The 14,479-nt window shown below is 42.1% G+C and overlaps 1 protein-coding gene across 2 annotated transcripts in view; it reads right to left on the bottom strand.

The window, feature by feature from the left end:
* fn1b (fibronectin 1b) overlaps positions 1-14,479 on the bottom strand; it is a 31,634-nt gene that overhangs the window by 5,265 nt on the left and 11,890 nt on the right. The window contains exons 16-39 of one of the 2 annotated variants that reach the window (XM_059352156.1): positions 14,121-14,249; positions 12,701-12,790; positions 11,258-11,452; positions 10,201-10,479; positions 9,609-9,872; positions 9,420-9,514; positions 8,225-8,393; positions 7,987-8,073; positions 7,596-7,787; positions 5,902-6,180; positions 5,541-5,732; positions 5,371-5,460; positions 4,839-5,105; positions 4,634-4,750; positions 4,391-4,552; positions 4,152-4,307; positions 3,734-3,850; positions 2,988-3,257; positions 2,717-2,904; positions 2,546-2,633; positions 2,272-2,451; positions 2,101-2,190; positions 909-1,097; positions 135-224 (exon numbers count right to left, since the gene is read on the bottom strand). In XM_059352156.1, the coding sequence (XP_059208139.1) occupies positions 135-224; positions 909-1,097; positions 2,101-2,190; positions 2,272-2,451; positions 2,546-2,633; positions 2,717-2,904; positions 2,988-3,257; positions 3,734-3,850; positions 4,152-4,307; positions 4,391-4,552; positions 4,634-4,750; positions 4,839-5,105; positions 5,371-5,460; positions 5,541-5,732; positions 5,902-6,180; positions 7,596-7,787; positions 7,987-8,073; positions 8,225-8,393; positions 9,420-9,514; positions 9,609-9,872; positions 10,201-10,479; positions 11,258-11,452; positions 12,701-12,790; positions 14,121-14,249 (3,975 nt within the window). The remainder of the gene's footprint in view (positions 1-134; positions 225-908; positions 1,098-2,100; positions 2,191-2,271; positions 2,452-2,545; positions 2,634-2,716; positions 2,905-2,987; positions 3,258-3,733; positions 3,851-4,151; positions 4,308-4,390; positions 4,553-4,633; positions 4,751-4,838; positions 5,106-5,370; positions 5,461-5,540; positions 5,733-5,901; positions 6,181-7,595; positions 7,788-7,986; positions 8,074-8,224; positions 8,394-9,419; positions 9,515-9,608; positions 9,873-10,200; positions 10,480-11,257; positions 11,453-12,700; positions 12,791-14,120; positions 14,250-14,479) is intronic. The other variant, XM_059352147.1, reaches the window with a different exon arrangement.

Below are 14,479 nucleotides of genomic sequence, written 5' to 3'. Positions count from 1 at the left end.
CTATTCAAACCATTACATTTTATAGGATGTTTTTTAAGCCGTATGTAATTTGAATTTTGGCACATTACTACATGATTTGAATGCATCACCTTTACTGTCATATTTGTTAGTGTACAGAGTGTCAGAGTACTCACGGGTCCTGGCCCGGCCCACCAGCGGCGTGCTCCTCTGGCTGTTCTGGATGGCAACGATCCTGATCACGTACTCGGTGGCAGGTCTCAGGCCTGCAGAGCAGGAGAGGAGCGTTTAGTGGATTAATAGCTTGCATCTGTCTTTACAAGTATAGTATGTCATGAAAAAGGCATAAAAAATAATAGCATAGTATGCCATAAAAATGTCCAAAAATGCCATAGCATTGTATTTCATAAAAATGGCCTCAGTATTGTACGTCATACATTTCATGGAAAGTCATAGCACAGCATGTCATAATTATTGTCAAAAGAGTAAGAATAAAGTGTGGCATAAAAATGTAAAAAATAAATAAATAAATAAATAAATGTCAGAGCATAGTCAGTATCAATAAATGTGTCAATATGTATGTCAATAAAAGTCAGTATGTTTTAAATTTCATTTAAAAAGGCCTTAGTACAGTAAAAATGAATGAAGAATGATGAAGAAGAGTATGTTTGAGTATGTTATAAAAATGTAAAAGAGAAAAGAAAAAAAAGTCATACTATAGTATGGATATATATATCCGAAAACAAGTCACAGTATGTCTGAAAATGTAAAAAAATAAATAAATAAAAGTAATAGTATGTCATGAAAATGACAACAAAACGTCATAGTATTGCATGTCATAAAGTAATAAAATGAAAATGATAGTATAGTTTCCATAATAAATGTAATACCATAGTGGTGAGAGAGCCTGTGTGAATATTGTTTGTGCTGATGAAACACTCAGTTTGTACCAGATATGGTGGCGTAGTTCTGGCCGGCGTGGGGCCGAGGAGTCAGCTCTCGTGGAGCTCCGCCCGACTCCTCGTAGGTGACGTAGTATCCTGTGATCTGAGTGGCCGGAGGCTGCCAGGTGAAGCTGATGGAGGTGGGGGTCAGAGACTTGAACTGGATGTTGGTGGGAGCCTGGACCACTGGTTCCGCTGGAAACACAAAGATCTCTTAGACTGTTTGAGTGTGCACATAAATGTGGTTCTGCTGACTGAAGGAACTGTTCAGCAGACTGTCTCTGCACTGGACTAAAGTCTTGACTTCTTTACTCCTCAGGCTGGACAACAACAACAACAACAACAACAACAACAACAACATGGTTCAAACTGTCTCCTGTCAACTATCATATCAGAGTCTTCTGTGCTCCAGTTTAACCTACAATTAAATACAGAGCTTGATCCCAGAACAAAAGAAGGATGAAGGAGTATACCGTCTTTGGAGACTGTAATGTTCATTTTAAATGTATTTTTTCTAGTTTTGTCTTTGTTGATGTTTCAAATGAAACTGTTGATCTGAAGTATTATCATCATGTCTCTCTATTTGTCCCTTTAAGTTCCCATCATGTAGTCTCAGGTGTTTGAAGCAGAGCTCCTACCTGTGCTGATGATGAAAGCCTACCTGTGCTGATGATGAGAGTGAAAGCCTACCTGTGCTGATGATGAAAGCCTACCTGTGCTGATGATGAAAGCCTACCTGTGCTAATGATGAGAGTGAAAGCCTACCTGTGCTGATGATGAAAGCCTACCTGTGCTAATGATGAGAGTGAAAGCCTACCTGTGCTAATGATGAGAGTGAAAGCCTACCTGTGCTGATGATGAAAGCCTACCTGTGCTAATGATGAGAGTGAAAGCCTACCTGTGCTGATGATGAGAGTGAAAGCCTACCTGTGCTGATGATGAAAGCCTACCTGTGCTGATGATGAAAGCCTACCTGTGCTGATGATGAAAGCCTACCTGTGCTGATGATGAAAGCCTACCTGTGCTGATGATGAAAGCCTACCTGTGCTGATGATGAGAGTGAAAGCCTACCTGTGCTGATGATGAGAGTGAAAGCCTACCTGTGCTAATGATGAGAGTGAAAGCCTACCTGTGCTGATGATGAAAGCCTACCTGTGCTGATGATGAAAGCCTACCTGTGCTGATGATGAAAGCCTACCTGTGCTGATGATGAGAGTGAAAGGAGCGCTCTTTGTGTTTCCGTTCAGCGTGTACAGGTAGACGGAGTAGGTGGTGCCTGGCTGCAGACCTTAGAACACAAACAGGGACACTTTGTTACCGCTGTAGACTATTCTCCACCTTTAGAGCTCAGCAGGAAGGTGTGCTGTACCTGTGAGGGTGTAGGTGTATGCGTCTGCTGGGATGGTCCTGCGGATGGTGGGGGTGGAGCCGCTGAGGGGCGTGGCCTCGATCAGGAAGCCGGTGATGGTTTCTGTCTTGGAGCGCCAGCTCAGCGTGAAAGAAGTGTCCTTCACATCAGAGATGCGTACACGCCGCGGAGGACTGACATCTGCATCAGTGGGAGAGAAACCGGAGCAGTGAATAATATAATAATAATAATAATAATAAAAATAAGTGATGCTGATTCACGGTGCAGCAGTTACCTTCCAGTGTGGTGGTCTCGCCCTCCAGCGGCCGGCTGGTGACGGAGTTCTTCAGAGCGTAGACGTGGATCTGATACGTTGTTGCCACCTAAAGACATAAAGTTCATATTAACCATATTATACGTATATAGTTCATATTAAACTGACTATGGAGAGAAGAGCTCTTGTTACCATGAGTCCTGGGATGACCACACGTGTGGTGTCTGGAGCAACGTTCAGCTCTTTGGCGGGTCCGTTGATGTTCTTGGGGCTGACGACCACGCGGTAGCCGGACAGGCGTGCACTCGGAGCTCGCCATGACACGGTGAAGGTGGAGGGACCCACATCAGAGATAACCAGGTTGGTCGGAGCAGGAATCACTGAAAGAGCAAACAAGAACATTTGTAGTAAGTGTCATACATAGAAAACATGACATTCCTGAGCTGATTTCTGCGGCTGCTACCTGTGGCCTGGGTTCCCACCAGCGGCGTGCTGGGCGTGCGGTCGTGCAGCGCGATGACTTTAACCGTGTACTCCGTCCCGGGCAGAAGGCCTCGCAGCATGGCGGTGTTCTGGTCACGTCTGGGCGCCGGACGCAGCTCCCTCTCGCTCTCCTCTGAGCTGGAGTAGAGGACGCGGTATGATGTCACCGAGCCGTCGGGACTGTCCCACGTGATGCGCATGGCGGAGGAGTCGATGTCGGAGAAGGTCAGGTCCTTGGGACGGTCCATCGCTGCAGGACGCCACGCATTAAACAATATTTACTTCTAATGCTAGAAAGTGACGTTTCCAATGTATTTTGTCTCAACTGTTGTGAGTCGTGATACTGAACCAGCGAACATGTTTGAATTTGAATTATTAAGTATTTTACAGCACGTAAAAGAGGACTTGAACCATCTAACCAAGCTCTCAGTGCTCTCTTCTCAAACGGTTCTGTTCTCATCTACATACTGTATATCACCTTTATTGGTGCCATTACTGCATAGTAATACAAATAAAATTAGTAATATTGAATCAGTGGCTTCCTCCAGGAGAAATCTAACCGGAGAAAGTGTCCTTATGAGGAAAACCAGGTTTGTCACTATCATGATTTTAAGAAATAAAGGAGATGCCTATAACTATATATACAGCTGACAGAGAGAGCCTCATATCACTTGGACCAAAACAATCATTCTTGTATCATCTTTAGCTGAATTGAGTGAAACTAACCAGTGATGGCGTTCTCCACCACGGGGGAAGACGGCTGGCCGTCGTTGCCCAGAGCGGACACACTCACAACATACTCCGCAGTGGGCATCAGGCCTGTGAACGTCATCTGAGTCTGATCTGGAACACAATACAATAATAACAATCATACTTTTAGCTGACAGCCCATGCTTATAAAGTACAGTAACAGCTGTGGTGCACCATGTTGAACTTCAGTGTATGTAGACAAATGCTGTCTGTTAAGACTGTTATAGACAGATACTGCTAGTTTAGAGACTTAGACTAAGACTTCATTTTATTGTCATTCACCAAATTATATATATATATATATATATATATATATCAATTATTATAGCAGTGATGCATTGACAATAAAGGTATTTTATACTATTTTATGCTGAACAGCTGTTGTCTTTCTTACCAGGGGCCACCACCTCGGAGTAGGAGGGTCCGAGGCCGTTCTTGGGGACGCTGGTGATTCTGTAGCCTCTGATTGGTCCCTGAGCAGGAGACCAGCGCACCGTGAGGGCGTTGTCACTCACATCAGTCAGTCGCATGTCAGTGATGGGCTCGGTGTCTGGAGGAGACCAGGACACATTCGGAGTTTAGATTTAGTCTGAAGCCTCATTGATTTGTTCTCAGGAATAATATTTTTTTTACCAGTCTTGTGTGTGATGTAGACCGGAGTGTTGGAGGCGGGGCTGTCCCCTCGTCCCGTCACAGCGTACACTGTGATGGTGTAGTCGCTGCCGGGCTTCAGGCCGGTGATGGTGGCGCTGGTCTGAGTGCCGGGGATGGAGAACTCTTGAGGAGCCTCACCACCTGGACAGACAGTGAAGAAGTGTTACACTTTGAATCTGGTGGAGGTTCAGAGGAAACTATGCCCTAAAACAAAGTACAGACTTGTGCCTCCATAGGTGATCCTGTAGTTCTTCACTGCCACAGAGGGGGCGTCCCAGCGGATGGTGATGGTGGTGGGGGTGGAGGAGGTCACCTCCAGGTCCGTAGGAGCATCAGAGACTGCAGATGTTAGAGGAGGAAAGAGGAGCATGATAATAAATGATGAGTCACTAAATGAGGAGAAAGGTGAACCGGTTAGTGAACTCACTGGTGGCCTGAGTGCCAGTCAGAGGCTGGCTCTCCTGGTTGTTGCTGACAGCATACACATATATCAGATACTCCGTCTCCGGGGTCAGCCCGGTCAGAGTGAAGTAGGTCCTGGTGGGCGGCAGCCTCTCGTCCTTGGCGCGCCCGCCGCTCGTCTTCTGATGGCGGACGCGGTAGCCGGTGATGGCGGCGGTGGGAGCCAGCCAGTGAACGGTGAAGGAGTTGGTGCGGATGTCAGAGAAGTCCAAGCCAGTGGGCGAGTCCAGAGCTGCAGACAGGAAGAGCTGTTTTAGACTGGTTGGGCCATTTTAACAGTAAGTGGGTTGTTTTTTCCAAGTTGAAAAACTGAATAAAGTGTTTACAAATGAGCCTTTTTTCAGTTCTTGAAAAGTAAGGGTTTTGGACATAAAATAAAAATGTATTGCTGTTATTTGCTGATTTTGGTATGTTTGAAAACAGTTAAAGTTGCTATTGCATTGATTTTATGTGATGAATTTAAAGTTTACAGTAAAAATAGACAGCGTCATACTCACTTGTCCTCTGAGTTCCTGTAGCTGGGCCGCTCTCTCGCTCACCGTACACACACACAACACTGATCCGGTACTGCGTGTTGGGCAGCAGGTCTAACGGAGAGACACCATGAGGACCATGTACAAACAACTCATTTTGATTTTAAATCCAGCTTTCTGTCAGACTGTCTTACTCTCCAGCAGGAAGGTGTTGGTGGCTCCGCCCACATTGACCTCCTTGATGTCGTCGTCCGTGGCGACAGGGTGGTAACGGATGACAAACCTAGAGATGTCGCTCGGCGTGGCGACATGAGGGACCGTCCACGTCACCCTGATGTGGTCAGGACCCACGCCGTTAAACTGCAGGTTAGTGGGAGCTGGAATAGCTGCAAGAATGACGGAGTAACAGTTACAGCTAACACAGGAAAAGAAAAGAGGTTAATCAAATGTACAAAGGCAGAAAGAAAATCTCATTAAAGTGATAGATTTCTAAAATGAACTAGTGTTTGAGATAATGAAGGGCCTCCCACGGACGGAGAGAAAGAGTGAAATCACCAGCTTGTGTGTGCTTTGTGTGTGTGGTCGGCTTGCTCTCGCCCTCCTCTGTAACACTGAACACGCTGATGTCATAGTCCACGCCCGGCTCCAGACCGCCGATCGTGTAATAACCAGCAGATGCTTCCACCGTGTCTTGAAAAAGTGTCGCGCTCTGGCCTGACGCTGCTACCGTTATCCGGTAAGCAGTAACGGTGGAAAGGGTGGGAGGGGTCCAGATCAGGCTGATGCTGCTGGCAGTAATGTCCACAAAGCCAACGTGACTCGGTGGGGGGATTTCTGCAGGTTAGGCCAGGTGCAAAGCGCAGGCAAAGTTAGAGAGACAGAAAGACCCAAGAGCCATAATAATTACATTAGTTATATCAAAAGCATTCATTTCATTCCCAATAAAGCAGTCACAGATCCAGTAGCCATGCTAGATAGAGATAATTACAAATATTCACCAGTTACTTGATAATTAAAGCAGTGATTCATAAAACTGTACTGGGCATGCTCAAAACAAAAGAAAAGAAACAGAAAAAACATTCCACTGATTAAATATGGCCTCCATGCATGCTACCAATGCCCATGTTAGTAGAAGGTTATGGTCATTTAAGCTGCAGTGAACAAACAAAGTGGTTGCTCAAAGTAACAAATCCAACTGAGAATTAGCCATCAACTCTGCACATCATGGAGCTTTTTAGCCTCTTTTAAAGGGAAAGTTGTTTTAAGAGGAGTTGTATGAGTTACTTATCCACCGTCAGTAGATGGTGGTCACCACATCTCCAGTTAACAGAAGCATGGAAGCAAAGCACAGTTCTGCTGTGGACGGCAGCATCAACACTTATTTAACAACCTGGTGAACGCTGTATTTAGAATGTTTTACAGCCCTTTTCTTTGGCTCTACATGTTCTCAACCATAGAGCTTCTGTATACTTCCTCATGCAGCAGTTCAGCTGTTTGGGTCAGACTTTAGCAGAAGGAGACTGAACAAGAGACAGAAACTTTTGTGGAAACTGGAGGCCAAAAAAGAGGCTGACGGCAAGGTTAAGCAGCGAAAATATTCAAAATATAGTGTTCACTTTTTTTAGTTGGCTAAAATAAATGTTGCTGCTCCACAGCAGCTCATTGCTTTGTCTCTCTGCTGGTTCTCCTGCCTGCTTCTCCAAACCAGGACATGTTGAAACTAAACGGGCAATGATTTAATTCTTCGGTGTGCAAGCAGGCTCTGTTCTGCTGCTGTCAGGGCATTTTGAAGTTATTTTGCCCCCTAGTGGTGAAAAATCCATTAATGCAGCTTCATGAAGGCATTCAAGCTTCTTTTTCTCTTTCAAAAGGAATGTATTCATTGGGAAACGTTCCAGCAAAAAGAAGAATACATTGTAAGAGTGTGAATAAAGAAAGTTTCCTCTTTGTTGATTAGTCAACTAATTTTGTCTTAGCTGACTAAGATTTCTCAAAATGATAGTCATTTTTTATACATTTTTCATGCTAAATGACTACATTAATGATTTCAAGAAACGTACGAGCTTTTTTGTGGAGAACCTCGATTTTACAGATCTTGATGAAACTTTTTAGTCCAACACCGGCTCCAGTTTGACTGATACATCTTCTTTCTTTTTTCTCCTCTCTAACACAGACTCATTGATCTTTTTGGTGGTCAGGGTTGTGTTTGATACTCATTACAGTGTGAATTCTCTGCTGGTGGCTCCTACCTGGTGTGACTATTGTGGACACGGGGACACTTTCCAGATGGCCCTTGGTAGTGAAGACACTGATGTTGTACTCCGCCCCAAGATTCAGGTTCTCTAGCACGCAGGAAGTTTGATCAGCTCGGACAAACTCTTCCAGAGTGTTTCCTCGCTGGCCGCTGGTCGGCGTGCTGGTCACTCTGTAGCCTGTGATGCCTGCAGACGGTGAGAACGTGACAAACATGGAGGAGGGAGAACATAATGTCAGGAGGTTCTTTAGAATTGTGAGTCAAAAGGAGATACCGGGAAGAAGCGTTTGTTCTAGTGGGAAAAAACAACGTTTGAAGGCTAGACTAGTCTAGACTTGGCCAGAGCCAATGTGCTGACAGTGCGTGGGAGCTCAGTCAATATTGACCTGGTGTCCTGGAAGCCACCCAGTGGACGGTGAGCGCTCCAGTATCAGGGCTGGACTGGACCTGGAGGTCAGTGGGAGGAGACAGAGCTGCAGGGACACAGAGACATCATGGCACCAGCATGAGAAACTATTAGAAACTAGAGTCCACACTGAGAACAGTATTAAATCAGTAAGGTGATCCAATATAAAAGGTGTTTTATGGTATTTTTTTATCCAGTGAAGTGAATCAGATACGCACCAGTAACAACGTTGCGGGTGACGGGGTTTCCAGTGTGGCGTCCGTTGAAGATGGGCTGAACGCTGTAGGTGTACGGAGTCCCAGGAAACAGACCCGGAATAAAAATACGTCCAGAGTCGGAGGTCTGTTCTCTGGGAGACTCTCCTTCCTGGCTGGGGAGCACCGACAGCTGAGGAGGAGGAGGAGGAGGAGGAGGAGGAGGACGAGGAGGAGGAGGAGGAGGAGGAGGAGGAGGAGGAGGAGAAGGAGGAGGAGGAGGAGGAGGAGGAGGAGGAGGAGGAGGACGAGGAGGAGGAGGAGGAGGAGGAGGAGGAGGAGGAGGAGGAGGAGGAGGAGGAGGACGTCCAGAGATTAGAAATACACTTAAAACAGAGCGTAGGGAAGTTCTTGTGCCACTGTGGGGCAGCACAACAAACTGTGTGTTCTCATCCTAACTTCATCTTACATTTTCATTTGATATTTCAACAGGATTTTCAATCTCAAAATCGCTTCAAAGTTATGAAATATACAAAACTGCACATGACTCCCACAACAGGTCTGGACAACTCCTAAATTGTGTCAAGACAAAATTCAGAATATGAGAAAAAAAGTGAATGCCGCATTCTCCTAAATCACATGGACAAGACTTGAGACTCTGTTGAGCTTTTCAGACTTTCATTCATATTCCAAAAGGGACTTTTTCTGTTCCGTCAGACTTCCATTAGAAAATATTTATTCAAATACAGAGGACCATCAAACAACACCTACATTATCGAGTTTTTATCTGAAAAGGACTTTAATTAGCAACAATTTATAACACTTCAGAGATTTTATTGTAATGAATCTCATCTTTTTTACCATAAACTTTTATGTAAATGGTAAAATTCAAAAATATTGTAATAATTCGTAATACGGCTTAGTCTTAAAACTTTTGATGAATTATGCAATTAACTGCCCCATCATTTTTAAGTTAAGTATGACTACTGATATTAAATATACATTTAGCACAATGTTCAAACTTTTTCTTAAAATATGTCTTTTTATATATAGGTTTATGTGCATATAAGATAAAAAACCTCCAAATTGTCAGTAAAATTTTCACTACTAATAATCCTTCTACATTGCACAGAGTGATTTGATCTATTGATAGTATGAAATACCTTGTTTAGAGCAGCAGTCCTTTTGTTTATTTATTTTGTGTTTGTTTGTTGTTTACCTTGTAGCTGAACCTGCGGACAGGAATCCACGAGACCAGGATGGAGGTATCAGTGACCTCCGTGCTGAAAGGGGGAGCGTTTCCCATCTGGGGAGCTGTGAGCAGGACAGAAAGTATTAAACCGTTGCTGTGATTCTTTCTCCTCCCTGCAGACGTTGTGTTTCTGACTGTTTACTGACTAATACTGACTGGTGCTGAAGTACGTGGTCACGCCCTCGCTGAGCACGCTGTCCAGCTCCGAGTGCAGGACGGCGGTGTACTGGGTGTCTGGACGCAGATTCCTCAGAGGGAACTGGGTGACCCGGCCCGGGATCCTCTTCTCGATGGGGTTGGAGCCCTCGATGCTCAGGAAGAGGCGGTAGCCGCTGACGATGGCGCGGGGCGCCTCCCAGACCACCAGCGCCGTGTCGGGCCCCACGTCGGTGAAACGCACGTCGAGGGGCGCGTCGGGCTCTGGAGGAGGTAAAACACACGTCAGCCTCTCCTTTTATTATTATTAAATATTTTATTATTATTTATTATGGTCCGTCGGGCTCTAGAGGAGGTAAAACACACGTCAACCTCTCCTTTTATTATTATTATTATATATTTTTATTATTATTTATTATGATCCGTCGGGCTCTAGAGGAGGTAAAACACACGTCAACCTCTCCTTTTATTATTATTATATATTTTATTATTATTTATTATGATCCGTCCGGTCCAACCTCTCCTTTTATTATTATTATATATTTTATTATTACTTATTATGGTCCAACTCCTTCCTGGTGGCCATACTTACTGGTAGACTTCTCCCCGATGAGCGGCTTGCTCTCCACGCCTCCGTTGATGGCGTAGATGTAGAAGCGGTACAGCGTGCCCGGCTGCAGGTGGGTGATGTCGGCGTAGGCGTTGGGGGAGATGGGCAGCTGCAGGACCCTGGTCTCACTGCCGTCAGGACCCACGGGGGTGAAATGAACCCTGTAGGCGGTCACCTCGCTGGGGGGGCCGGTCCAGGTAATGTAGATCTTCATATCTGAAACCTCGTAGAACTGCAGGTCTGTGGGTGCAGGGATCTCCTCTGTGGACAGGAAGTGGGAGATGGATTGATCAGTCTTCAGGCCCAGGAACATCTAACTATCAGGGTTAGTTTAAAGGTTTAAAGTAATCTCTGGAGGTCTCTGGAGGTACTGAGCTCTAGTAACACTATGGAGCAATGTTTTTATGAGTCAGTCCTCGTTTAAGGGGAAAAACTCCACAGGGAGCCTTTAGCTTAGCACGGTATGTTTTATATGGGTCTGAAATGCTACACAAAGTATAATTTAAACAAAAAGTGCAACAACAGGCTTTAACAGTTTAAAGAGCTCAACAAGAACGGCTCAGATAAAGCTGGAAATATGAGAGAAATGACAAAAACAAAATGGGTAAAAAGAAATCATTCAGAGCCATTCTTCACAGCATCTGGTTTGGTTTTTCAAGCACAATAAAACGGTACATTTTACCGGTCCAAGCACAAGAAGAGAGTCAGAAATGGAAATCCAATTTAAGATAAACGGAGGATTTATGGAGCATGTGTGCCTCTGTGTGGGCTTTACATGCATGCTTGCTTTTTATAAGTGTTTCACTACATCTGAACAGGTTTCTGAGCCCGTCAAGAACTAAAGAGAGGTCATTCAGGGGCCATGACAGACCGATGACATAAGAAGATATTACTACGCTGTAGTAGAGCGCTATAAGCTCAGCTTCCTAAACCCCCCTGGCCCTATAAGGAATCTTCAGCCGCCAGTATAAACTTGGTGTTTTTAGTTTTCACTGACAGCCAAAAGAGAAAGTATTATATCAGAAGAAGAATAATGCACCTGGTGGAGGGGATCCCGCCGTGTTGACCTGCACAAAGATAGGCTCGCTCTCCTGGTTCTCCTCCACGGCGTAGATGCTGATGTTGTAGAGGAGGCCGGGTCGGAGGTCAGCCAGGGTCACTGAGGTCTGCGTGTCCGGCAGGTTGAGCTCCGTGCTGCTGCCTTCCACTGACGGCGTGTACACCACACGGTAACCTGCAGCCACAAACACAGCCTCTAGTACAATACTCTCAGATATTAACACACACTGAGGTCCTCACCAGTAATAGTACAATACTCTCAGATATTAACACACACTGAGGTCCTCACCAGTAATAGTAGAATACTCTCATTAAACCAGATATATTCCTCACCAGTAATAGTACAATACTCTCATTTAAACCAGATATATATCTCACCAGTAATAGGAGAATACTCTCATTTAAACCAGATATAAACACACTGAGGTCCTCACCAGTAATAGTACAATACTCTCATTAAACCAGATAGAAACACACTGAGGTCCTCACCAGTAATAGTACAATACTCTCATTTAAACCAGATATATATCTCACCAGTAATAGTAGAATACTCTCATTTAAACCAGATATAAACACACTGAGGTCCTCACCACTAATAGTACAATACTTTCATTTAAACCAGATATAAACACACTGAGGTCCTCACCAGTAATAGGAGAATACTCTCATTAAACCAGATATATTCCTCACCAGTAATAGTAGAATACTCTCATTAAACCAGATATATATCTCACCAGTAATAGTAGAATACTCTCATTAAACCAGATATATATCTCACCAGTAATAGTAGAATACTCTCATTAAACCAGATATATATCTCACCAGTAATAGTAGAATACTCTCATTAAACCAGATATATATCTCACCAGTAATAGTAGAATACTCTCATTAAACCAGATATATATCTCACCAGTAATAGTAGAATACTCTCATTAAACCAGATATATATCTCACCAGTAATAGTAGAATACTCTCATTAAACCAGATATATATCTCACCAGTAATAGTAGAATACTCTCATTTAAACCAGATATATATATATATATCTCACCAGTAATAGTAGAATACTCTCATTAAACCATATATATATATATATATCTCACCAGTAATAGTAGAATACTCTCATTTAAACCAGATATATATATATATATCTCACCAGTAATAGTAGAATACTCTCATTAAACCAGATATATATATATATATCTCACCAGTAATAGTAGAATACTCTCATTTAAACCAGATATATATATATATATCTCACCAGTAATAGTAGAATACTCTCATTTAAACCAGATATATATATATATATCTCACCAGTAATAGTAGAATACTCTCATTTAAACCAGATATATATATATATATCTCACCAGTGATAGTAGAATACTCTCATTAAACCAGATATATATATATATATATATCTCACCAGTAATAGGAGCCTGAGGCCTCGTCCAGCTGACTCGGATGGACGACTCTCCCACCTCGTCCACGGCGTGCTGGCCGGGCGTGTCAGGAGCTGAGAGAGACAATAATACAAATCAGTCACAGCAGATGTTGTGTAGAAATTGTGCACAATTTAGAATAGAATAGAATAGAATTGCCTGTATTGTCATTGTAACAAGCAACGAGTGCAACTCCCAGAGTGCATAAAACAACTGAAGAACAACAACACACAATGCTTCAGGACAATAAGGTGTAAAAAGTATAAAATATCACAGCAAGAATAAATAATTGAATGGCAAAAAATATTGAATATAGAATAAATGGGTATGTATGTAAAGGAGGAGAATGAGGAGGAGTGGTAGCATGTAGAGGCAGTTATTAGATAATATGAATATAAATATATTGCACTATAATATTATTGCACTTATACGGTAAGAACAGGACGCAGCAGATACAGGAGACAGATGTATAATATAATTATATAATAACTAATAATAATAATAATATAATAATAATAATACAGGAGACAGATGGAGGTTGTGTGTGGATGTTTCTGTATAATATAATTATATAATAACTAATAATAATAATAATAATATAATAATAATACAGGAGACAGGTGGAGGTTGTGTGTGGATGTATAATATAATTATATAATAACTAATAATAATAATAATATAATAATAATACAGGAGACAGATGAAGGTTGTGTGTGGATGTTTCTGTATAATATCATTATATAATAACTAATAATAATAATAATATAATAATACAGGAGACAGATGGAGGTTGTGTGTGGATGTATAATATAATTATATAATAACTAATAATAATAATAATAATATAATAATACAGGAGACAGATGGAGGTTGTGTGTGGATGTATAATATAATTATATAATAACTAATAATAATAATAATAATATAATAATACAGGAGACAGATGGAGGTTGTGTGTGGATGTATCTGTATAATAACTAATAATAATAATAATATAATAATAATAATACAGGAGACAGATGGAGGTTGTGTGTGGATGTATCTGTATAATAACTAATAATAATAATAATATAATAATAATAATACAGGAGACAGATGAAGGTTGTGTGTGGATGTTTCTGTATAATATAATTATATAATAACTAATAATAATAATAATAACATAATAATAATACAGGAGACAGATGGAGGTTGTGTGTGGATGTTTCTGTATAATAACTAATAATAATAATAATAATATAATAATAATACAGGAGACAGATGGAGGTTGTGTGTGGATGTATAATATAATTATATAATAATAATAATAATAATAATATAATAATAATACAGGAGACAGATGGAGGTTGTGTGTGGATGTATAATATAATTATATAATAATATAATAATAATGATATAATCCACCTGTGGTCTGGGAGGTGGACAGGATGAGGGTGGGCTCTCCGCGGTCGGGCAGCTCGTACACGTTGACGTTGTATCTGCGTCCCGGCAGCAGGTCGCCGATGGTGACGGAGCTCGCCGTGCGTGGAATATCTGGAGAAACCCACAAAAAGTTACGTTAAAAAACATTAAATTATATAACAGTATTATGATGTTTTTAATTTGGTTTAAACCATTTTCTGCTGCTCAGTGGTTAAATTAGATTTCCTTTTGCATGATTAAGTAGGTTGACTCTCGCCAATTATTTAACTGATTGGTCGGCAAAATGGACAGACATACAAAATGACAATATTTATCAATACCTTAATAAAAAAAGACTCCTA

Source organism: Centropristis striata, chromosome 2 (assembly GCF_030273125.1).
Source record: "Centropristis striata isolate RG_2023a ecotype Rhode Island chromosome 2, C.striata_1.0, whole genome shotgun sequence".
Lineage (NCBI taxonomy): Eukaryota > Metazoa > Chordata > Actinopteri > Perciformes > Serranidae > Centropristis > Centropristis striata.
Note: the sequence above shows the minus strand (reverse complement) of the source record. Positions and strands in the feature narration are given on the sequence as shown.